Below are 26,924 nucleotides of genomic sequence, written 5' to 3' on the forward strand. Positions count from 1 at the left end.
GCTTATATATACAACTGATTTACTGAAAACAGTCGAATTTCAATGATCTTTATAAAAATTGTTTACCAAAAAAGTAATTCTAGGCTGGGTGCAGTGGCTAATGCCTGTAATCCCAGCACTTTGGGAGGCCAAGGCGGGTGGATCACTTGAGGTCAAGAGTTTGAAACCAGCCTGGCCAACATGGCAAAACCACGTCTCTACTAAAAATATAAAATTGGCCGGGCGTGGTAGTGCACACCTGTAATCTCAGCTACTCAGGAGGCTGAGGCACGAGAATCACTTGAACCTGGGAAATGGAGGTTGCAGTGAGCTGAAATCACACCACTGCACTCTGGCTTGAATGAGAGAACAAGACGCTATCTCGGAAAACAAAAAAAGTAATTCCAAAAAATCTCTGTCCTCCTCCCCCTTGAGTTTATCAATTTAGAACTAATGAATATTTGTACAACTATGTAGAATTCTAATTTTAAGTTTTTCAACAACTGTTTATAATAATTACTAAACTCAACTAGAATTATACATTTAATAACCTAAAATTAATTTTAAAATGTTTATAATGCAATATTTAAGAAAAACAAATTACTGTAATCAAGTGAATATGACCTAATTTACTGTACTCTATTTGAAATTAACATAATTTTAAAACATTATTCATGTACATTCTCACACTGCTCTCATGACAGCTCCACTGCAACTATAAGATCTGAAAAATTCTTAATTGATGGAATTTAACTGATCTCAATTAATTAAACATACATTTAAATGTCAAAAATAGGAAGTAAATAGAGATGATATAAGTTTTTAATGTGTGGGCTAAACATTGCCTATAATTAATAATATATAATTTGCTACTTCCAAGAGCAATTTGTCAAGAATTTTAGTTTGATCCAGACTCAAGCCATGAATGAGAATGATACGTTTGCATTAATATACTAGTTTATGCCCAAATATATAGGGCTTTTAAAGATTTATTCTTTATGGGATTCTTTTTGCATGAAGGCATGACTATTGAAAAATATTTTTGATATTGGAGAATAACTGGAAATGAAAGATACTAGAAAATAATTCAGTTTGCTATTATCTGTACTTTAACAAGCATCTCCCCCCACAACTTGATTCAGCTCTCTGACTGCTTGGGTCGCTACAGAAATGTTTAATGACATCATAGGAAGGAATGACGTCACCCTTTCAATATTATGACTTAAGTGTAGGCTTAAGCAAAAGGAACAGATGGCTGCAAGAGAGAAAAACCCTTGTTTAAATTAGACTAAACCCAGAAGTTGGCTCTGAATTACAAAGTGTAATTAAAACTTTATTTTAGAATGCATTTCACAGTTTATACATCCCGGAAAGAGCTTTTTACCATATGAACTCTTTAGCTACCACATAGCACAGAAGAAGAGGTTGTGTTTTTCATGTAGGGCAATACACAGTTCGAGGAATGAGGGTATTGAGGAGAGTGAAGATAAATCTCATAGACATGGCAATCCTATTTGTTAAAGTGTCACATTTCATGGGAATGGTGTCAGAGTCATGAAAAATTGCTTTAGAGAAAAAATTACTAGTAGAAGGCTTTGGTGGGTAGAATGTACTGCATAGAGCACATGGCAAATGCTTCCCTTTCACCCAGAAGGCAGGTCTGCCCAAAAGACTGTAATTTGGGATACTCCACAATTAGTTATTAATTATCACCATAATTTTATTGCATTTTATTTGGCACTATTTATGAATATAAAGAATTTTGGTGCATTTCACTTTGTCAAATGTTTGCCTGGATTTCTCTCTCTCTCCTTTTTTCCTCTTTCTCTCCTTTCTTTCTCCCTCCCTCCCCTTTCTTCCTTTCTCCCTCCCTCCCCATTTCCCTTTCTTCCTTCCATAGGTTCTACATATTGAGAGAAAATACACAGTAAGCAAATTTTAGGGCAGGGGTGGGGGAAATTTGCATAGCACTTTAGGGTTGAAAATAAGTTTTCTAGCCGGCTCAGTGGCTCACGCCTGTAACCCCAGCATTTTGGGAGGCTGAGGCAGGAGGATTGCTTGAGGCAGGAGATTGAAATCAGCTTCGGAAACACAGCAATTCGCTATCTCTTTTATTCTTAAAAATTTGTTTTTAAGAAAAAAAGAAACAGTGCCATATTCACAGGATTCTAGATATTAAAAACAAATACATGCACATAGCATTCCAATTGTTCTTAAACACCACTGTACGACTTAACTATATAAAGATGTTTTGCTCAATTTCAGTGTGTCAAACGTTTGCTTGGAATTGTTTTTGAATGACTTCACATTAATTCACTAATATTCACAGGGATTCAATGTGTACAAGTTCCAAGGAAACCACATAATTATTTTTTGTGGCTTTACACAGAAAACCTTAAGGTTAAAAATCACCATAATTATAATGAAATAATGACTTTGAAGGCAGAGAGTGGGCTGTTCTTCAGGCTACAGCCCAGCGTCTGGTATATGGTAATTAGACACTCACATATTTGTGGAATGAATGAATGATGTGATAGTCTACTCTCTTATTTCATCTAATTGAGAGCACGAAAAAAAAATCAAAATTATATCTTTCCTAGAGTTGTGCCAATTTGGCATGAATGATCAGAGGCAAAGGGAATAAAATACGCTGTTGGCCTGTTCCCTAAATGTTTCCCTCTTGTTGTCTTTCAGAACTCCTTAGGTCAAATTCCTCTACCTTCCTCAGCTAGGAATTTTCAAAGACAGTGATGTGCTATTTCCCTTGACTTAATTATCATTGGGCCCTTAAACAAACTCTAGGCCCTGGATTTCTATCAAAGCCCTTTGGCTTGTTAAATAGACAACCAAGTAGGAAAAAAATTCAGGCACAGCACCTGTCTATGGCCTCTCCAGGGGGCTCAAAAATTTAATCAGTAAGTGGTTGCTACCCAAATACCTGCCAGCCATGCTGTTCTACTCAGCTTTCATTGGTAAAGAATTTTGTTGTCATAAAAAAACCTACAGCTACCTTAATAGTCCATTAAGGATAAAATCTCCTTGAAGAGGAACGGCACAAAGGATATCTGTGGGGTGTTTTCTTCAATCACATCTAGCCTGTTTTAGACCAGAGGCTGAGGCAGTGCTATCATTACGCGTCACCTGGAAATGTGGGTAGAGTTTTAACAGGTAGTAGAATAATAATAAATAATTGAAAGGCAGAAAGCCTTCATAGATTAAGACCAAGCAGGAACACTTAAGTGCCAGTGCTCTTTTCCAATAAATGTTGACTTTCGTGGTCTGTAACCATCAAGGGCAGCCCCCTGCAATGTTCCCTAGGGTTAAATTCACAGCAGTCAACAGGCCCATGCTTCTTAAAGGGAACAGATGGTTAGGGGAGGGCCTAGCCACAGAAACAGATTTATCTCTTCAAGCTGTTATCTCCTAGCAAATGACCTTAAGCAGGTCACCAGTGGTCACATGACAAGTAGTTCAGAGGTCTCCTAAGATGATGGCCATTCATTAACTCTTCCCTCTCAGGGTCCCAGATACCCCTTTTGGATAGCCATGTAGCAATTTGTTGTTGTTGTTGCAATGTGAGTATGTGTGTGTGTGCACACTCATGCAAATGCATGAATCCTAATGAAGACTGTATATCTTCAAAAATGTTTACTTGCGATAAAGGCAGTGTGCGGTGGCTCACGCCTCTAATCCCAGCACTTTGGGAGGCTGAGGTGGGCGGATCACAAGGTTAGGAGTTTGACACCAGCCTGGCTAACATAGTGAAACCTCGTCTCTATGAAAAACACAAAAATTTGCCAGGTGTGGTGGCACACGCCTGTAGTCCCAGCTCCTCGGGAGGCTGGGGCAGGAGAATCACTTGAACTAGGGAGATGGAGGTTGCAGTGAGCTGAGATCATGTCATTCATTGCACTCCAGGCTGGGTGACAGAGACTCCATCTGAAAAAAAAAATTTACCTGCTTCAATGTGATTGGGGTATACTGTAATATTTTATTCTTGTGTACTCAAATGATGGAAATACTACTATGAAGGGGAAAAATAAACTGACCATGAGTAGGTAAGACTGACAGTCAGACTCATTGGAGAGTCCCAGCATTCTGGAAGGGGCTATGAGGCACAGCCACCACCTTATTACCTTCAATCACAGTGTAGCTTCAGAGCCTTTTTTGTTTTTTATGTCTGAAAAGGCATGATGGAGGAAATGAAATGATTTGCCGTTTTGTTTTGGTTTTTAATTTTTGGAGGCCTTGTTTTGGGGACGCACGTCTGTTTTGTGACACTTTGATGTGAGGCTTCTGTGCATTTCGTTGCATGAAATACGTGCCCTTTGTGATTTGTCCCCATTACAGAAAGCTGAAGTCCTTGGCCTTCCAGCATGGCTCACATCGTATGCATAGCCCAGCAGACCTCAGAGAGTCTGACCCAGTGAAACTTCAGCATGGCCACTGTCTTGCTGTGAACAGCCACTTCAAAGAGCTAACGATGCCTGCATCTGCCTCCGGGATTATTTTTTTCTGTTACTTTATTCAGTATGTTTTTCTAAATGCACTGCTTTTTCTAAAGCCATGTTCCCTAGCTGCTTCCCTACTGAAATGCTCATATTTCCATGTATACCTTTTTCATGCACTGGAACCCTGAAAAATCCAACCGCTAGGTACAGAATGGATGGCTGCTCCAGTGATGGTCTCAGAATTTTCTAGAATGTTCTGAGTTTGTCTGATGTCAGGTCAACCTTTCCATTTTGTTCTGAGTCATTCTAGAGAGATATATTGAAACTGTAGCCAAATGGAAATCTGGTAATGTATCTTTATTGTTTAACAGAAAAAAAATACATATGTGTGTGTGTATATATAAATATATACATATGCGTATATATAGGTGTAGTGTATACATATATGTATATCACTAGGCAATAAGGAAAACATTTACAATTTATATATTGTTTGATTTTATGAGCAGGGAAATACTACTGTGGTAGAAGTAAAGGTTTATTTCACATTTTCCAATGAAAGCTTGTTTTCTGTTTGTGCCAAGCATAATTTTCTAACTTACATATAAGTCTCACTGTAAATAGATGGAGACAGAAAGATTCTTCTTTAAGAATCATCTTGAGTCAGTTTCAAGCAGTATGGCAGACTAGATGTTCACAGAAAACCTTTCCAGCAGAGTACATGTAAAATACTACATTACATTGAAGAGAGGGGGGAAAAAACCCTATTTTGAAATGCTTGGTTCAGCTGGTGGGAAAGTAAGACTTACTTGCTCGGGGGACGGAAACAAGAGAACTGAGAACATCAGGAATAAGGTGAGACCTAGAGCTAGCATTTGCCTACAAGGTTTTAATGAGCCAAGTAAGACAGAGCTTGGGATTGAACTGAGTGGGAGATCAGACTGGAGACAGATAAAGGGCTACTCCCTTCATATGGAAGGCAACACCCTTGAGGATGAAGTAGGTAAAAACTTGGCCCACAAACAGTTTTTGGAGATTACAGATGGTCCCTGACTAGTTCACCTTAATGCTTCTTCGACTTTACAATGGCGTGAATGCAATACACATTCAGTACAAACCGTACTTCAAGTACCCAGATAAACATTCTGTTTTCCACTTTCAGTGCAGTATTCAATAAATTACATGAGATATTCAACACCTTATTATAAAATAGGCTTTGCTCTGGATGATTCTGCTGAACTGTAGGCTAATGTAAGCGTTCTGAGCATGTGGAAGCTAGCCTACGCTAAGCTGTGAAGTTCAGTAGGTTAGGTGTATTAAATGCACTTTCAGCTTGCAATATTTTCGAATGACAATGGGTTGATTGGAACATAACCCATCAGAAGTCAAGGGGTCTCTGTATACATATAACTTTCTCAGTCTTGTCTTCTAGTGAAAGGAAGGTAAGTCGAGAAAAAGTCTGCCTTGAGAATCCATAGCCACAATCCTGCACTTGCTAAGCTGAGGGGTCAGAATTCATAGCACCTGTGTGGATCTAAGTATCTTAAGTCTAAAATTTAGTTTAAAAACTCACAGAAAGCTTTACGTGAGTCCATCTACATGAGCTACCTAGAGTAGTCAAATTCATAGAGACAGAAAGTAGAATGGTGGTTGCCACAGGCCATGGGGAGTGAATACACTCAACATTACTCAACTGTACATTTCAAAATGTTTAAAAGATGATAAAATTTTTTAAATGTTTTACCACAATTAAAAAGTTTAGCATAAAATGTTCCAGGTAGGTACAATGAAAAAGTAAAAAATTTAACATGTTTTTAAGACATTTAATTTTAATTGTGGTAAAAAATTTAAAAATTTTTAAATGTTTCAGACATGCCTTTTCAGACATTATTTCTGCCTACCAGAAATAAAAAACAAATAACCCAAAAAAAACAGGGGTAAGGGGAAACCAGCCTAACACTCATAATATCCAAGAAGTCTGATCTCACAATAAAAAATTTTACTCTAAAACATAAGGAAATAGCCTCATATCAATGACAGCCAGAAGAACTAGTAAACTATATCACAGTAAAAAAAAGATAGTAGAAATTAGATTTATCAATTATAAGCTAAACACTGTGTGTTGAACATTTTTTAAAGATTGAATTGAACCATGTAGAAGAGAAAATCAATTATCAAAATTAACCAAGCAGATTTGAAAAGTAACCAACTAGAACTTAATAGGTAACAAAAAACTATATAGTTCTTAATATTATAAACCAAATAGATTGGCTAAGTGACAGATTGATTCTGTTGGAAAGAGAAGTAGTAAATAGGAAGATCGAGCTGAAGAATTGACAGCTCAGTGATGCACATGGATGGAAATATGAAAGAGATATTAAGAGATATGGAGTACAGCCTATAATCCCAGCACTTTGGGAGGCCGAGGCAGGTGGATCACGAGGTCAAGAGATCGAGATCATCCTGGTCAACATGGTGAAACCCCATCTCTACTAAAAAATACAAAAAATTAGCTGGGCATGGTGGCGTGCGCCTGTAATCCCGGCTACTCAGGAGGCTGAGGCAGGAGAATTGCCTGAACCCAGGAGGTGGAGGTTGCAGTGAGCCAAGATCGCGCCATTGCACTCCAGCCTGGGCAACAAGAGTGAAACTTCGTCTTAAAAAAAAAAAAAAAAAACAGATATGGAGTACAGGTAAGAAAGTCCTGCATATATCAAATTGAAGTTTGTGATACAGGTGATAAACAACATGTGAGTTAAACAATATTTAAAGAGAAATGGCTGAGGCTTTTCAGAAACAATGAAAGATACATCCTTACATTCAGGAATCTCAAGGAATGCCAAGCACATAATTAAAAGAAATTCATGACCAGGCACAGTGGCTCATGCCTATAGTCCCAGAACTTTAGGAGGCCAAGATGAGTGACTTGCTTGAGGTCAGGAGTTTGAGACCAGCCTGAGCAACAGGGCAAGAACCTGTCTCTACAAAAAATACAAAAATTAGCCAGGTGGGGAGGCACATGCCTGTAGCCCCAGCTTCTTGGGAGGCTGAAGTGGGAGAATCACTTAAGCTTGAGAGGCTGAGGCTACAGAGAGCCAAAATCATGCCACTGCACTCCAGCCTGGGCAACAGAGAGATACCTTGTCTCAATATATTTAAATATATATATATATTTAAACTAGTAGAAAAGCAGAATAGTTGAACAATATGATAAACAATTATGTTCTAACAGACATACAGAACGCTTATACTGTATAATAATTGTAGAACACAACATTTTAAAGAAACTAAAAATGATGGGGTGATGGGGTGATGAATGCAGCAAACCACCACCATGGCACACGTATACCTGTATAACAAACCTGCATGATCTGCACATGTACCCCAGAACTTAAAGTGCAATAAATAAATAAAAAAGAAAAAAAAGGGAAAAGAAATAAAAAATAAAAAAGAAGAGCAAAAAACATTTTTAAATAAAATTTAAATGTATTAGCATTATACCTTTTTGAAGGTATGACATACTTAACAATGTTTAAAAAGGATCATACTTACTGAATAAATGTGCTACATATATCCCATATCATACAAGGCAACATTACAAAATACCTTGTTTTAAATTCGAATGCAGCTGTCCAAGATCTTATAGCAAATGAGAATCATAATTTGAAGTTCTCACTGGGGCCAAAGAGTCTAGTCTTCACAGTCTGATGCATTTCCTCTATGACTAGTATACAGAAGCATGCCTCTATTTTATCAGTGCAACCAGAAGATTCCTGAAGTTGGTCAAGTATGGATCTTGATATTAACTCAGTGGCCAGGAGAATTGCCTTTATCCTATTGTGCCTCAGTTTGTCCATTAATACTGACTTCTCTGTTCTGGTATAACTACAACTTGTTTATATTTCTTGCACATGATTTTACAATATTTTATTAAGTAGAAGAATTTTTTTTTCCTTGAGATAGGGTCTTGCTGCATTGCCTAGGCTAGAGTGGTGAGATCATAGTTCACTGCAGCCTCATAAGGAGAGGCATTTTATCAATACATTCTGTAGGACTGTTAGTTTATTAAGTAGCAATGTGTCTGGTCTGATAATCAGGATTTATCAATATGTTAATATGGCTTTACTCCAATAGGCAAGATAGGAGTAACTGTAATATATTAGTAGTCTCACTGGTGCTGCATTAATTCTGTAATAAATTCAATTTAAGGCTAACGAGTAGCCTTAGCAACACTGTTAGACTTGTTCATAAAATTAACAGCAGCTGGCATTTCTTCATTCAGTCATTTGTTTTACTGGCCCCTATGCATCTAAAATAATATGTAGGGATTGAATGGTGAACCCCAAGATATGTCCAGATCCTAACTCTGGAAACCTCTGAAAGTGACATTATTTGGGGAAAAGGTCTTTGTAGACATAATTAAGTAAAGGATCTGAGATGAGATCATTCTGGATTATCTGGGTGGGCCATAAATCCAATGGCAATTGTTGTTGTAAGAAACAGAGAAGAAGACACAGACAGAGAAGAAAAGGCTATGCAAAGGCAGAAGCAAAAACTGTAGTTACACAGCCAGAGGCCATGGAACAGCCAGATCTCAGACTAGGAAAGAAGCAACGAAACATTCTCCCTGCAGCCTGCAGAGGAAGCGGGGCCCCAACAACGCTTGGTTTCAGACTTCTGGCCTCCAGAACTCTAATACACTAAATTTCTGTTGTTTTGGGGCACCCAGTTTGTTATAATTTGTTACAACAGCCGTAGGGAACTAATACATGATACCACCTAACAAATACTCTACTTCTTACTATTCTTTTTTATAATTGCATTTTCCAAAATTCAGATGATTCAAACCACAAGTGACACAAATGTGAACTTTCATATTTGTGGTTTTCTTTTCTGGGTGAAACCATTGACTTTCCCTCCCTTTCTATTTGCGCTAACTTTATTACTCCAACTACTAGTAAATATTGAGCAAGGGGAATTGGCAGCTACTTTGATATCATCCCATGAGACAAAGAAATGAAGTAGACAATGACACCTCTTACGATGAGTTATAAAGGACTGAGATGATAATGAAAGGAAATGACTTATGCAAAATACCTTATGCGAAATACCCAGGATACGAACTGACATGGAGGAGGGACACAACAATGCCAGCAATGACTTTTACTAATGTCAGTTGTAAAACTTTTTAAATACTATCTTCCATGTAGTTAGTGGTTCTCTCTACGTGATTAGTATTGCACTGACCTGATTACTGTAGATTCTTCATTTGATCATGCATTAATTATATGGCAGTTTGCATCCATTTGTAAGATAGCCTGCTTACCTATCCAGGTGTGACATGACTGTTTTGGAGATGTCTGCACCTGCTTCTTGCAATATTCGGATAATCTGAAATGGTGCCTTGGAGTGCCGTCCAGGATGGATAATAACAGGGCAACCAAGCTGAGCCTGGGCATGAGCGGTCGCCTGGAGAACCTTTCTTTCACTCTCAGTCAAAGGCCAGGAGCAACCGATTTCTCCAATAACGCCACACTTGATACTGGTTCCATCCGCTCCGTGGAGAATTTCATTCATAAGGACATTGGTAAGCTAAGGAAGAGTGAGAAGGAATATATTTTAAAGGTTGTGAAATGTATCCAAATAGATCCGCTACAGTATGTGAATGAATTTATTTCTTTAGTCCTTCATTCTTTTAAAAATGTATTCAATATTTATCAATTAATATTGGCCAAGGAAAAGGGCATTTTGCTGGCCAAATCGCAAATCAACAAGTTACACTAAATCCAAGATTAGACCATAAGTGTTTATTTAACGAGAAATTGATAGCTTTAGGAAGCTGGATGGGGGGAAAGTGGCTTAATGACAGTGCATTCAGAGTGAAGGGAAAAAAATCTATAATTTAACCTCAGGAGCAGCATCTAAAATATAGAAAAACTACCAATGAATTGAATCTGTGTCTCCTGTATCAGGTAATTCTTTTTCTTTTTTTTTTTTTTAAAGAAGCAGGGGTCTCACCATGTTACTCAGGCTGGACTTGAACTCCTGAGATCAGACAATCCTCCCATCTCAGGCTCCCAAGTAACTAGGACTACAGGCTTGCACCACCACACAAGGCTTCCAGTAAGGCTTTAATTCTCTCCTATTTATTCAGTTTTTTACCGGAGACAGCACAGAAAATTTACAGCACACAGTACCACTATTACACTTTTTGGTTCATATGTATAGTTACTGCTCAGAGTGGTTGGAAAAGTGTATAATGCTCATCATCAGCATAGTCTTTAAATACAATAAATATATTTACAAAAATAAAGCCCCGGTTGGAAAACAATGCAGACAAAATTTTGACATACAAAATATTCTAGAGAGTAAGTGATCTTTTGCAAAGACTGAGCTGACACCCCATGCCTGTTATGCAGGCAATGGAAGATACATATGAATATATACATATTTGCATAAACAAGTATAAACAGATACATGTGTGTTTAGAAAGAGAACACACACGTGCAAAAATGTTTTGCATCTTATTCTTTTTCTCCCTAAACAATTTACTTCCTTCTGACCATTCTTGTTTAAGACCGTATTATGAAAACACACAGGGGAACGAATTTTCTTCCACCTCTCGTGTTTTGTAAAAGGAGAGTGAAACACATTCACAAACGTGCCAAGTCTCTGACTGCCAAGTTTCACCCTACAGTGAATCTTCATTGTTGGTTATTATAAAATCCAGGGGAAAAAAATTGAGGTTGCATGACTGAAGATGGAAAAGTGAGGTTTACAAACCGACCGTGGCACCAATACTGAGGACAGATATGATATACACAATCTCTTACCACGTTGAATTTTTCAATGACCAGTGCATTAAGATCTCTTTCCTGGACACTTTATTTATTAATATTATTGTTTTCTTTTTTCTTTACCACAAGGCTTGCTTGCAAAATTGGCACTTTCTTTGTGAAATACCATGTTACTAATTTGGGTCCCAATTGACAGATGTCTCTGCTAGCTAGCAAATTTCTATAGTATGCCCAGGTACCTCCAGGCCCAGGGCATTTTTCAAGGTTCTGGCTGTTTTGAATTTATGAACAGATATTGTCAAACAACTTAGGCTTTTTACCTGCTCCACTGACATGGCTCTGGTCTCTGAGGAGTGAGTTGCATCCACGTAAAACCCAGCTCCGGATATGATATGGACGCCAGTCTCTTCTGCAAGCCTCTTCAACGTCTGCACGTCTCGGCTAATCCCAGTGGTTGTGTTTTCCACCAAAGCCCCTCCACCATTAGCTTTAAAATACAACAGTTCTTCCTTTACGGCTTCTGTCTCCTGATTCAATTGAAGGTTTTCTTTATGGGAATAAGAGTTTTTCTGAATCCAATATAAATTTTTCATGATGATAGGCTCTTTGGAAATAGCTTCCTGGCACGGAGGAGGTGGACAGTAACAGCAGTCAAAGGTCATGGTCAAGTGTTCATGGGTCAGGGTGCGGCCCAGTTTGCTTGGCTCCACAAGGCCCAAAACAGTTTGGACTTTTCCACTTAAGGAAGACATTTCTGACGGTATCACCAAGAGAAGTTCTAAAGCTTTTTTCTTAAAACAAACCAACAACTACAATCAGAAAATTTTACACACACATAAACTCTTGCCCTTAAGGGATGGGAGGCTGTGAACATACACCCATGTAAGAAGGCAAATCAATAAAACTAGAGAGATGATCTCACTTATGATCCCGCTGAAGTCAGAATCTACCCCCACTGCAGATCTAAGTGACATGTATGGTGTTAATTGCCTCCCACCACTTCCATTGGGAGTCCTCTTCCTGAGTGAGTGTTAACCTTATCTACTGGACATATCCTTTGATATTCAGTTCGCATTTTTCTTTAACTTAATTGTATCTCTTAGTCATAGCTACATATTCTTGAATAAATCAACAATAATTATAATTTAAAATTTCATTTGTCACTTTTTAGCTAAATTAAATATCCTGAAGCAACGGCTCTTTCCATAATTTTTTTTTTTTCTGTTGCTCAAGTGGAGTGCAGTGGTGCAATCTCTGCTCACTGCAGCCTCTGCCTCCTGGGTTCAAGCGATTCTCCTGCCTCAGCCTCATGAGTAGCTGGGACTACAGGCATAAGCCACCACACCTGGCTAATTTTTGTATTTTTAGTAGAGATGGGGTTTTCCCACGTTGACCAGGCTGGTTTCGAATTCCTGACCTCAGGTGATCCTCCCACCTCGGCCTCCCAAAGTGCTGGGATTACAGGTGTGTGAGCCACTGCGCCTGGCTGCAACTGATCTTTCCACTATTCACTCACTACCCAAGCAAACAAATTTCGGTTGAAGGCCCATTATGTGCCAGAAATTAGAGCCATAAAGAAGCAAAAGACAAGATCTGTGACCCACGTGACTGCACAGAATATGCCTCCCAAAACAACAGGGGAGCACACTTAGGTTGAATAATGAAATAACAAAAACAAATGAACCTCTTCACTTTGAATGCTTGATTGTCCCGAGCACACAGAAATGCACTTCAAAAATACTGAAAAGCAAAGATTCTTAGTCATAATGAAAGTGACTGTGATTTACTGAAACTGAAATCAGCTGTCTCTGAAAAGACCAAAGCCCTTTGTGTCCTCGATTTGCTCTCATTTGTAGCACAAATTAAGTGTTCACCAATGTCTATCAGTGACAGCAAGAACCCCAATTCCATGCTTTCCTTTAAAAGTACATTTCCTTTTTAAAAATTCGTTTCAATTAAAAATTAAAAATAAAATGGTCGGATGCAGTGGCTCCTGCATATATACTCCCAGCACTTTGGGAGGCTGAGGTGGGAGGATCACATAAGGCCAGGAGTTTGAGATCAGTCTAAGCAACATAGTGAGACCCCATCTCTACTATTTTTAAAAATTAAAAAAAAAAATTTGGGGGCCGGGTTCAGTGGCTCATGCCTGTAATCCCAGCACTTTGGAAGGCTGTGGCAGGCAGATCACCTGAGGTCAGGAGTTTAAGACCAGCCTGGCCAATATGGTGAAATCCCGTCTCTACTAAAAATGCAAAAATTAGCCAGGTGTGGTGGTGCATGCTTGTAATCCCAGCTACTCGGGAGGCTGAGGCAGGAGAATCGCTTGAACCTGGGAGGTGGAGGTTGCACTGAGCTGAGATAATGCCACTGCACTCCAGCCTGGGAAAAAGAGCAAGACTCTGTCTCAAAAAAAAAAAAAAAAAATTAAAGTACATTTCCTAAATGAAGGCTTTAAAATGAATGAGAGCTACTGAAAGTAGCGAGGAAAAACTCCAGCATTGCCAAGAGCAAAACCAGGACTCAAATCCCATGCTCTGGGAACTGAAGAAAAGGGGCATTGTGTCTTTCCGAGCTCTCAAACTGTTCCTTCAAACGATGTTCTGAAGTCACTATTTCCCCCCACATTCCTTTGAAAGCCTTCTTTGACTTCCATTTTTCTCATCTGTAAGTTAAAATAACAAAGCACATTTCATAGACTATCATAAAAATAAACTAGATACCATAGGTAAAAACACCTGTAGACAGACAGGTTTGGCGCACAGCCCATATTCAACAAATAGTAGCTTTGTTACGCGAATTCTAGGAACCATTCATGTATTTCCTAGGTTATTTCTTTTCAGAGGAAGTGGGTGATGACAGGGGAGATGACTTGGCGGAACAAGGGGAAAATTTGTGAAGGGTATAGTATACACGTAAGATAAGGTGAAAACAATGTCACAGGTCAGAGGGTGACAGAATTATAGGCCAATTTATAGCCAGCCGTTGCAGTTATCTGGAACTCAGGTGTTTGAGAGGTACTGGCTCATAAGGCATAAATGATGGATTTAGACTTTTGGACAGAATATAGGACTTGTGGCTAGCATTGCCACTGATTTTGTTTGATAGTGTCCTTCTGCAAGCCAGGCTTCTATCAGCTAGGCAATTCCAATGGTGGCTCTGAGAAAAACAGGCAGTATCTGCTCCGGGAATCACCATACAGCTGCCAGGTGCTAAATGGGGCGATATGTTTCATTGATGATGGCTAGGAATTTACTCTTCAGTATCTTATTCCTTGCTACTAAGAGCAAGGAATATGTAGTTCATGCCTTCTGTTGATGAAATCACGGTACTATTAATAATAGATGCAATCTTCCATATGAGTTAATTTGCCGTTTCTTTCCTTTTGGCTGACGATCTTACAGACGTGTTCCAGAGAGTCACAGAAGGGCAGAAACTGAGCTAAACTGATAAAATGCTATCACTTTTGCTTGAAAAGTACCAAACTGCGTATTTAATTGATGTATATTTGAAAGAGCAATGTTGGTACGTTTCAAGCTCACAAGCTGTGAGTCTTTCTGAAAAAAAAAAAAAATCACTTAAGAAATGTCATCCCTTCTGGGAAATACCTCTAACGCTCTCAGGCAGAACTGGCTGGCACTTTCTATGATCACACACACTGTAACCTCCACTCAAAGGATAAGAAACGATTAAAGAACAAACTGTAGCCAATATTGCTCTAAGGTGGAACACGTCTTTGAGTGGGGTGGAGAGTGTATCTAGAATACATGCTTCCTGTGCAGTGAAGGAGTGCTTTTCAGTCTGCATTCAGCCTGGAGGTTGCTCTCTTCTCCACATACAGGCAAGGGGCTATTCACAGAGAAGAGAGTTCACAGAACAAGGAGGAAGGTAAGGAACAATGACAGCAGCAATACGCAATGGTGCAAACAGGAGTGGCTACCGAGAAACAAAGCAGGCTTCTGGTATTTTCCAGAGTATGCCCGAGAAGCTTCAGCATTGCATACAGGTACCCGCACAGAAGCTAGTGAAAAAGGGAGTAGCTAGAGCTTATTATAAACACATTGGTCAAAAGTTCTGTTGCACTTAAAATGTGAAATGTGAACAATCTGAGAGACGGAGGACAGACTGCAATTACTATTACAGCCTAGCTGAGGGAAACAACCTTTCTAATTCCGATGGATCTAGAATCGCAAAAGAACAGAGACTTAAAAGACAAAAAATAAAAGGGACAAAAAATAAAAGGGACAAAAAAATAAAAGGGACAAAAGAAGAGAATCAGAGGACAGTCCTCCAGCACAGCCGAAAGCCAGAGACGATAAAAAGGATTTGTCTTATTTCATATTATTTCATATTAATAATTTGTCTTATTTCATATTAAAATATGCATGTTTAAACTATGCATATGTTGAAAAAATATATGCATAAATCAACTTCTATCCAATATTTAGGAAATTCACCTAACTGTTGAAGATTTGGTGTGCAGGAGGGTAGTTTGGGGGCAATTTTAGTTTAGTTTCACTGAGAGTTCCTCACAGGTATTTCACCCTGGCCATTATAATTAAGATGATTCTGTCTACCCAGATTAAAAATATTTTTCAGTGGTCTTTTGAATTTTAGAGGGCAGGACTTTCCAGAATTCTACTTTACCTGTGAATGAATAGCCTCTCTTAACTGCAATACACTGTCCTTATGTCATAAACATAGACTCTTCTCCCACCCCTGACTCTGCTATACCCAGCCCTCGACCTAGATGAAGGTACTCATCTAACAAGTTTAAATGCAATGGTCAAATCAGGTCAGGCACGGTGACTCACACCTGTAACACCTGTAATCCCAGCATTGTGGTAGGTTGAGGCAGGTGGATCACTTGAGGCCAGAAGTTGAAGACCAGCCTGGCCAGCATGGTGAAACCCATCTCTATAAAAAAATACAAAAATTAGCTGGACGTCGTGGCACACGCCTATCATCACAGCTACTTGGGAGGCTGAGGCAGGAGAACTGCCTGAACCTGGGAGGTGGAGGTTGCAGTGAGCCAAGATTGCGCTACTGCACTCTAACCTGGACAACAGAGCGAGATTCTGTCTCAAAAAAAAAAAAAAAAAAAAAATGCAATGGTCAAATTAGAAAATTGATTTTTAGTGGATCAGTTTTCAATTGACTTTCTCAACTCCTCCCTGAAGCATGAAAGGTCTAATTCTTAGCATACATCGCTTATTTCATTTTACTCATAGTATTAGGTTCGTGCAAATGTAATCACGGTCTTTGCCATTGAAAGTAATGGTCAAGACTGCAATTACTTTTGCACCAACCTAATAGTTTTGTGGCTCTGAATAAACCCTAACTGACAAAAAACGGGAAGGCATCTCAGGGTTTAATGCAGACAATATGAAGTGAAGAGCCTGGCAGCCATGTGACAAATGGATGAAGGGAGGGGCCCGTTGTACCTGCAGGGGACCCCATAGGATGTCGCTGTTATCCAGAAAATATCAGGTAGTGTCTTGTCTGAGATGACACCAGTGGAGATGGCAAGGAAGCAGAAGCAGGGAGAGGCAGAGCAGATGGAACTTTCTAACTGGACTTGCTGGCACTATAAAAGTCTCCTCCAAATAAATGGACTTCTAAGAAAAAAGTGCTGTCTGGCCCAAATATATCAGCACGTCTATTTTTTGATGTGTTACATCACAGATTGCGGCTGCACTCTAGAAACACTGCATTTAACACAGACATTTGATTTGCGACAAAAATATTTTTTAAATGCATCACTTTTTTTAAAGTTTGTTTGAATACTTCCATGGTGCATACAGGTTCAGACCTGCGACATGTTTTCTTAAAAGCAGCCTGGGCCTGGACACTGATCAACGGCGACACCAGGAGTCCCTCCTTGGACACAGTCACCACCACCACACTTCCACTTTCTCAGATATTTATGGCGTAATGGCCCTACTGCATGTGGATTTATAACTTTTAATATTGAACACTGTCAAAAGAATCAATAGCCATGCCTGAATGCAGAGAAAGAAATCCCACCAATTCAGGATACAGAGCAATAATGGGACCCAGCAAGTTCTTTCAACTGTAACATAAATAAAGCAAAACTGCTCCGAGATACAAATGAGCAGCTTGTATTCGGAGGAAAATGTTGGGTTTCATTCCCAAGCTTTTTTTTTTTTCAAATTGACAAAGAATGTAAGAAGAAAACCTGGGGATGTGTGCAAATTCTAAACTATTATGAGGACTATGGCAGTGATGTACCCAGGAAGTGACCGTGCTGGAAAAGGGCCTTTGCAGACAGGTCAGCCTGGGATAGGTCCTCTCCTCTGTGTCTGCTCAAGCTTTCGCCATCCTGCGCACCTGGATGTGAGCAGTTCATCTTAAACTGGTAAGTTAATCCACTGAAGCCATTCAAAAAGCCAGAAAACACATGAGGCTGCTTGAATGAAAAAAATCAGCTTGTGGCTTCATTAACTCTTCAATTTAACATAGGCCATCTGGTCAATCCCAAGTCAGCAGGGTTGAGCAGATGGCCTTTGTGTAGACTGTGGTCTACAAACTTGTAACTAGTACCACTGACTCCTCAAATTTCTCTGTTGAGTGGTCAACTAAACAGTATATATATACACTTTAAAAGGGGGCCAGGCGCTGTGGCTCACGCTTATCACCCCAGCACTTTGGGAGGCCGAGGCGGGCAGAACACCTGAGGTCAGGAGTTTGAGACCAGCCTGGCCAATGTGGTGAAACTCCATCTCTACTAAAAATACAAAAATTAGATAGGTGTGGTGGTGGGCACCTGTAATCCCAGCTACTTGGGAGGCTGAGGCAGGAGAATTGCTGGAACCCAGGAGGCAGAGGTTGCAGTGAGCCAAGATCACACCATTCCACTCTAGCCTGAGCAACAAGACCAAAACTCTGTCTCCCCGCTCCCCCTAAAAAAAGATAGGAAAGGAGGGGAGGGGAAGATAACTGTATTTCAACACAGATCAAAACGCAACATTACTCACTACAGTAACATACCAGAGTTGGGACAAGTGCAATATTATTGTCAAGACACTATCTGAATAACTGACCTTTAAATTTTACTTAATTTGAAAAACTGAGATCTCATCTCTGCCCTTTTCATTCTCAGAAGGTTCCACACTCAATGTCTTGAGAATGTTTGATGTAAAGTTTTTGATTTTGCTAGCCACACTTATTCCTGCAAGTGAAACATATACCGAGTTACTGGAATACAACAGTTATCACTTCCTTTTCTTCATAAAGAACTCTCCACATTGAAGTCTGCCCTCGGCTTTTTCTAGAGGGGCTTTTCTGTCCCATGGATCCCTAGCCATCGGTTGCCTCCCAGAAATAGCAATACTTTGAGCCAGATGCACAACTGGTCCTTAGCTGCATTTGACCAGTAAGGAGCTTAAAAGCTGTATTACTTTTAAGTCCTGGAGAACCACAGTAAAATGTTTAAACATGGAAAATATCTACATTCCTCTCACAGTTTCATCCAGAAGGCTATTCTTGAGGTGGCGTGGTCTAGTTGGTAAAATGATGGGTTCAGAGTCCAGAATGCATGGCTCTTTACTAGACAGTTGTGTGGGTTTGGGCAACTAAGTTATCCAGTCCACACCTGCTTTTCCTATCTGTGAAATGAAGGGGTTGGACCAGATAACTTCCAGATGGCATCCGTGCATCTGTGACTCCTTTAACTTGAAATGGATATTATTGAACACCTATAGATCATTAACAGTGAAAGCTACACTTTAAGAATGGATTTTTCAATGTATATTTTAGGCTGGGCGTGGTAGCTCATGCGTGTAATACCAGCACTGTGGGAGGCCGAGGTGGGTAGATCATTTGAGGTCAGGAGTTTGAGACTAGCCTGGCCAACATGGTGAAACCCTGTCTCTAATTAAAAATAAATAAATAAAATGCATATTTTATATGCATGTGCAGACAAACAGTTCTCTCTCTATATATATAAAGAGAGAGAGAGAGAGAGAGAGAAAGACAGAAGAAATTTCCATTTCATGTCCTTCAAAGTTTAAAAGAGAATTCTAGACCTGGCATGGTTGCACACGCCTGTAATCCCAGCACTCTGGGAGGCCAAGGCAGGCAGATGGCTTGTGCTCAGGAGTTTGATACCAGCCTGCACAACATGGCAAGCCCATGTCTACTAAAAATACAAAAATTAGCCAGGCATGGTGGTGTGTGCCTATAGTACCAGCTATTGAGAGGCTGAGGTGGGAGGATTGCTTGAACCTGGAAGGTAGAGGCTGCAGTGAGCCAAAATCGCACTACTGGAGGGTAGACTCCAATCTGGGTGACAGAGTGAGACCCTGTCTCAAAAAAAAAAAAAAAAGAGAGAGAGAGAGAAAGAGAATTCTAGGACAGATGGGTGGTTTGAAAGAAACCCAAAGCCAGGCACAGCAGCTCATTCCTGTAATCCCGGGACTTTGAGAGGCTGAGGTGGGACAATTGCTTGAGTCTAGGAGTTTGAGACCAGCCTGGGCAACATAGCAACACCTTGCCTGTATAAAAATTAGCTGGGCGTGGTGGGGCACTCCTGTGGTCCCAGCTACTCTGGAGGCTGAGGTGGGAGGATCACCTGAGTCTGTGAGGTTGAGGCTGAGGCTACAGTGAGCCTTGACTGCACCACTGCACTCCAAAGTAAGACTTTGTCTTAAAAGAAAAAAGAAAAAAAAAAAGGAAGAACCCAAAACTTGGGAGTCTTGGCTCCAGTGTTTTCTGGCGGTGTGACTGTGGAACGTTTAAAAGCTTCTCATGACTTAGTTTCCTTACTTGAAAACTGGAATATTTGCCTGATTGACCACATAAGATTTGACATAAAAAGCAGGTAAAACAATACCTAAAAGCACTACTTAAATAATAAGTACCAGGCCGGACACGGTGACTCACGCCTGTAATCCCAGCACTTTGGGAGGCTGAGGCGGGCAGATCATGAGGTCAGGAGTTTGAGACCAGCCTGACCCACATGGTGAAACTCCATCTCTACTAAAAATACAAAAATTAGCCAGGTGTGGTGGCGCCGCCTGTAATCCCAGCTCTGTGAGAGGCTGAGACAGGAAAATTGTTTGAACCCGGGAGGCAGAGGTTGCAGTGAGCCAAGGCCACGCCATTGCACTCCAGCCTGGGTGACAGAGCAAGACTCTGTCTCAATAATAACAATAATAATAACAATAAAGTACCATACAAATGCCCAGAATTATGATTACTATACATTAAACTTTGAATTATTTTCCAAATATTTGCTGAGTATCCTTGGACAAATCAACCTGAGCTTGTTCTTTCAGAAAATAAGCAAGAAGGTTCTGAAGCGTATGAAACACACTGAAGCTGTAATCTGCTTATCCTGTAAATGAATTTCTTCACTTGAGGCCTGTGATTATTAAAAGTAGATTGACAGCTGCAACTGACATCACAACTCATTAGGGTTTTGGAAATGATGTACCAAAGTGACTACAGCTGCAGTAGGTCCTCATTATCCAAGGGTAACCAGTACTGGAAATGACTTTTTCAATCAATGTGCTTCCTACTGGGGTTAGTCTCCATGATGACCCTCAGTGCTTTCCAATATTCAAATCCTTGTGTAGACCCTTCCACCCTTTACCTGAGATGACCTGTGATATGGGTCTCAAACTGTGATGCCATGCCTGTTTGGGACCCATATCATTGGAAGTAGCTTTTGCTTTTATGCCTTGGGAAATACTGAGTTGTAATGTAAGAAGTCTGGCTTCCTTCCTACATGGAGAAGAAGAGGCCCTGAGATGACATGGAGAGAGAGAGAGAGAGCCCAGCCATTCCAGGGTCCCCATTCATCTAAGCCTTGCGGCTGTCCCTGTGAAGATATCAGAGAAGTGAGTTATCTGGGACATTCTAGTCAGCCAAGATCCCAAATGACTTCAGGCCCAGCTGAATGCAACTGGCAGAGTCTGATCAACCCACAGAATGATGAGAGACAATCAAATGATGGTTGTTTGTAACCTCTGGCTTAGGGATGGTGCTATAGACTAAATGTGTGTGTCCCTCCAAAATTCATATGGTGAAATCCTAATCCCCAGTAACAGTATTAGCAGGTGGGGCCATTGAGAGGTGATCTGCTCATAAGGGTAGAGGCTTCATAAATGGAATTAGTCTCTTTATAAAAGAGACCCCAAAGAGCTCCCTTCTTCCTTCCACCATGTGAAGACACAGCAAGGTGACCATCTGCAAACCAGGACACAGGCCCTCACCAGACACCAAATCTACCAGGGCTTCGATCTTAGACTTCTCAGCCTCCAGAAGGATAAGAAATAAATTTCTGTTTTTTATCAGTCACCCAGTCTATGACATTCTGTTAGACCAGCCCGCACAGGTAGGTGGTTTGTTACACAGCAATAGACAATCAAAATATAGAGACCAACACTGAATAATGTCATTTTTAAAGTGCTTAAGATTTTACACCAAAAAGAAAAATCAAAATACGTCATCATTATAAATATATCCTAATGGTTAAAACGAAGAATTAGCTGAGTGTTAGATTTGGGGGGAGGGAAGATCACTTCTCAGATAAAACTATGTAAGATGACACTGTTCACTTGACTTTTGTACCCCAGTGACGAAAAAGGTTTTGCAAAAATATTTGTGAAGGCTTCATGATTTTTTACCAAGTTCCTCTATTAACTAGTAGTTATGCAACTTATTCTCTTCAGAAGCACTTGTCTTGATAACACTCCTACCGATTTCTCCTCTTGGGTTGTTAAGGCTCTAACTCTGCCATATCTTCATTTGGCTTTGGAAGTATTTTGGCATTTCTCCAATATCGCTTTCAGCAGCTTCATGAGAAACTGCATCTTTAAGGTTTTCAGTTTTAGTTTGCAATCTCTTTGCATCATATTACTTGATATTTATGAGCATTTACAGCATTCGGCCAGAGATGAAGAAAAAGATACCATGTTGCAAGTCAGGAACAGAAACTGATGTTAAGGACATAGGAATGCTTTACGGGAGAAGTAATTTTTAATGGGAAGTTCATTTGTGCATAGATTTGGTTTATCTAAGCAACTTACTAACGAGAGTGTGGTGGAGCAGAGGACTCATATCGAAAACAGCATGAGATTCCACAGTATATCCCATCACAGCATGGATTTGTCTTCCTTTGACTTCATCAGGGGCTTCGTCAGGTTAGAGGTGGGGTGGGTAGAAGGTCTCCTTTATCCTCAATAGCTATATAGTATCTAGTGTTTAGTTTGTATCAGTAAGACTCAATTGAACTGAATAGAGAGAAGAAAAGTATAATAACTAGTTTAAACCTTAATTAAAGAATGAAAGAGCCAAATGGTTTATCCCAAAGTGAGTAAAGTACAACGTGCTCGGCCGGGTGCAGTGGCTCACGCCTGTAATCCCAGCACTTTGGGAGGCCAAGGCAGGTGGATCATGAGGTCAGGAGTTCAAGACCAGCCTGGCCAATATGGCGAAACCCCATGTCTACGAAAAATACAAAAATTTGCTGGGTGGCACGTGCCTGTCATCCCAGCTACATGGGAGGCTGAGGCAGGAGAATCACTTGAACAGGAGGTGGAGGTTGCAGTGAGCCAAGATCACACCTCTGCACTCGAGCCTAGTGACAGAGCGAGTCTCCCTCTCAAAAAAAAAAAAAAGTACAATGTGCTCTAACTATAAATTCTAATAAAGTTTTTCTCGTTGTTTTTGAAGTTTGCAAGGAAATTGGGTATGTAATATGTAGAGCTATGCCCCAAGGCTCACTCAATTAAAATACTCTACAAATAATTACTTTTTCTTGTATGTGCAAAGATGAAGTCTGGTTTAAATTTTGACTTCTTAGTGAGAAATGAAGAGAACAGAAGCTACATACATAAAATTCTCACGCCTACAAACTAAACCTGATGCACGGTGTATTTTATTTTTATAAATTTCAGAGGGTACAACATAATAGAAAACTGTTCATATTCCAAAAAGCTGTTCAAAAGTCCAAAATACCCAAGAACTAAAGTATTTATTAGGAATTACTATCCCCAGATAAGCCCCAAAATATGGTGGGGGAGAAGGACTGTATTAGTCTGTTCTCACGCTGCTAATAAGGATATAACTGAGACTGGTTAATTTATAAAGGAAAGAGATTTAATGGGCTAACAGTCCCATATGCCTGGGGAGGCCTCACAATCATGGCTGAAGGCGAATGAGGAACAACGTCATGACTTACAATGCAGCAGGCAAGAGAGCTTGTATAGGGAAACTCCCATTTATAAAGCCAGTAGATCTCATCAGATTTATTCACTACCACGAGAACAGTATGGGGGAAACCTCCACGTGCTTCAGTTATCTCCACCTGGCCCCAACCTTGACACGTGGGGATTATTACTATTCAAGGTGAGATTTGGGTGGGGACACACTCAATCCGTATCAGGCATACACGATTTCAGTTTTATCATGGGATAAATGCTAAATAATAAAAATAATATCTATATAACATTTAAGGAACTTACACCAGAAATGCAAGAAATACCAAATAACCAATTGAAATTTTTTATTTATAGATATCCAGCTTCACATTCAAGAAAACAATCTTTCCATTTAAAATGGTAACCTAATCCTTAAAAGTTAGCAGTAGTCATATTGTGGGAATCCAATAGAAAGCATCACTTGGGAGGCAGTTACTACAAATCCAGCCCGTTCATTGACTAGTTTGTGAAAATAAGAAGATTGCAGTGAGCGTGGCGATATGACAACCTCCTAGCCACGACGCTGGCAAAAGTACAGATTTGCCTAACTTGTCTGAAAAGTAATTCAGCAGTAAGTATCCCGAGTCTTAAACATGTTACCCTGCTGGTGGGAATCTGTCTTAAGGGAATATTTAGATATATGTAAAAAAGATTTGTGCTCAAAGATTCCATTATGGCATTACATAGAATGGTAACAAAATGTCTTAAACCAAAGGAACGTTTACATATATACCAATGGAACATCATGCCACCATTCAATTATATTTGCAAAGAATATTTAATGACATAGAAACATGCTCTTATGTTCTGAATGCTCTTTGATGTAAAGAAAAAAGGAAAATAAAGAAAAATCCTTTTATTATATGAAAAAGCAAAACACAAAACTAGTTTAAATATTTTGAGTGTGATAAAAATTTATACAGAGTGTATGTATCTACATGTAAGTAGGACTTAACAGCCAGAGATACTAAAATGTTACGTTTATCTTTGAGCAGAAGTAAAGATAGACCATTTTTTCCTTTATTACAATTTGATGTATTTTCCAGTTTTTAATGTTTATAAAATGTATAATTAGTAAAAGTGAGTAAAATAGGAAAAGATCAATGTTACCAGTATAAATCCATGAGACACCTATACTATTACTGCTCTTGAGTCTTTTTTTTTTAACTTACAAATAAATGACTCACACTTTCTAATTTCTGATACTCCTGCTCAAAGATAAACATAACATTTTAATATCTCTGGCTGTCAAGTCCTACTTATATGTAGATACTCACAGGTAAAATAGTAAAATATAAATTTTTGAATCCTCCAACAAAAACACACAGGCAGGCAAAGATTTATGCACTCAAGAGCTATTTCAAATTCTTTATTATCACAAAGTTGCTAATTGCCTGTCTTGCCTGAGATTTGATATTGTTCCTGTGCAATATTGCAGATCAAATTACACGCTTTTCTAGTGCTATGGTTCATTTTAATTCAATTCAAGCTGTTTGAGGCAGTCCATAGCTGACTGATTTTGACTTTGGTGGAAGTCTTGAAGCCCAGTGACAATTCTGGAAAAAGCTCCATGGCCTGAATAATTCTTATCATAGTTAAGCCAGACCAGGAACAAGATCTCATCTGAACACACTCATGGGTGGGGTTAGGAGCAGAAATGGAGGCAGGGGTGTCATAAAGGGAACATTTTTATAGAAAAATATCAGAAATTAGGAAGTGTGAGTCATCATTTATTTGTAAGTTAAAAAAAAGAATCAAGAACAATAAATTTTAAGTAAGGATAAACTAGAAAAAGAGAACCATAAAAAGAAGCCTTTTTAAAGGAAAGAACCATAAGAATAAATTTATTTATTTATTTATTTTGAGATAGAGTCTCACTCTGTCGGCCAGGCTGGAGTGCAGTGGCGCAATCTCGGCTCACTGCAACCTCCGCCTTCTGGATTCAAGTAATTCTCCTGCCTCAGCCTCCCAAGTAGCTGGGATTATAGGCACCTGCCACCACACCCAGCAAATGTTTATATTTCTAGTAGACACAGGGTTTCACTCTGTTGGCCAGGCTGATCTTGAACTCCTGACCTCAAGCGATCTGCCTGCCTTGACCTCCCAAACTGCTGGTATTACAGGTGTGAGCCCCTGCTTCTGGCCCAGGAAACCTTTTTAATGGAGGGCAAACACCCTCAACAAGATGAAATAAAAAGTTACTCTGGATTTGATAAATATATATTAAGCATTTAATAAGTATAAGGAGCTATGTTAGGCAGGTAGGCTCTATGGGAGATACAAAGATAAATAAGAGAGTCCCGTGGCCTCACTTGGAGGCTGGGAACCGACAATAATGCCTCTTGTTCACTGACTAAGCTCCTACTATGTGTTGCTTAAAGCACTTTACATCTCTTATCTCAAATTCTCATGAATGCATTGCTGACTTGATATTCTATGAGGAAATTGAGGCCAAGAAAAGTTAAGAAACTTGCCCCTGGGCTGAAAGGCTGCAACTCCAACCTGAATCTGCATAGAGAATGCCAAATATCGACTATGAACAGCACTTCATACACAGTTCTGTTAAGATTAATTAGACCAGTTTAGCTGACAATGACAATAATAGATAGCAACCTTATTGGATAATTACCATGTGCCAAGCCCAGCACTTGGTAATTTACATGACATGTCTACATTTTCCGCATTCTCTCTGATGCAACATCTACAAATGCTCCCATTTGAAAAAAAAAAAAAAAAGCCGGTGCAGTGGCTCATGCTGTAATACCAGCACCATTTTGGGAGGCTGAGGCAGGAGGATTGCTTGAGCCCAGGAGTTCGCCATCAGCTTGGGCAATAAAGTGAGACCTCATCTCTAGAAAAGAAATCCAAAAATTAGCCAGGTGTGTTCCCAGCTACACGGGAGGCTGAGGCAGGAGGATCACTTGTGCCTGGGCTCAAGGCTGTAGTGAGCCATGTTCACCCTCTCAGAAACAAACAAGAACACAAAACAAACTGAGATTTCATCCAAGACTCCTGCCTCACCCACATCCACTCAGTTTCTAAACCCTGTAAATTCCACCACTTTAATAGCTCTTTGATTCATCTTTTCCTCTTCATTCTCACAGTCACGACCTTAGTGGGAACCACCGTCATCTCACAGGTGGATTCCAGTAAAAGCTTCTCAGCAGTCTCTCTGGCTTTCCAATCCACCTCAGGAGGCCTATACAGCACTCTTTCTAAAACGCGGACATGAACATGTCTCTCCCCGAGTCTTCTTTCAACCTTAAAAGACAAATCTGAACGTAGAGCCTGGATGGTACCCTGTGAACCCACTCTACTCTGGCCACTTTAAAAAGCCTGCCCTTTCCTGGACTTTACATCTTACCCACTGTCCCAAGGTCTCTGAGCCGGTTTCTGTTTCTTTGCTCTCAGCTTGCAAATCCAACCCACTCCCACTCTGCCTCCCTAACCCTTACCCTGTCCTGGCCAAC

At 39.8% G+C, this 26,924-nt stretch overlaps 1 protein-coding gene across 4 annotated transcripts in view; it reads right to left on the reverse strand.

Annotated features, from left to right (window-relative positions):
- The window catches only part of PTER (phosphotriesterase related), a 79,929-nt gene that overhangs the window by 22,018 nt on the left and 30,987 nt on the right, over positions 1-26,924 (reverse strand). For 3 of the 4 annotated variants that reach the window (XM_064368401.1, XM_064368402.1, XM_064368403.1), the window contains exons 2-3: positions 11,548-12,018; positions 9,757-10,022 (exon numbers count right to left, since the gene is read on the reverse strand). In XM_064368401.1, the coding sequence (XP_064224471.1) occupies positions 9,757-10,022; positions 11,548-11,979 (698 nt within the window). In that variant the 5' untranslated portion in view covers positions 11,980-12,018. The remainder of the gene's footprint in view (positions 1-9,756; positions 10,023-11,547; positions 12,019-26,924) is intronic. The other variant, XM_064368404.1, reaches the window with a different exon arrangement.

This window comes from Aotus nancymaae, unplaced genomic scaffold (assembly GCF_030222135.1).
Source record: "Aotus nancymaae isolate 86718 unplaced genomic scaffold, 86718_ANA_hifiasm-v0.15.2.pri h1tg000077l, whole genome shotgun sequence".
Taxonomy (NCBI): Eukaryota; Metazoa; Chordata; class Mammalia; order Primates; family Aotidae; genus Aotus; species Aotus nancymaae.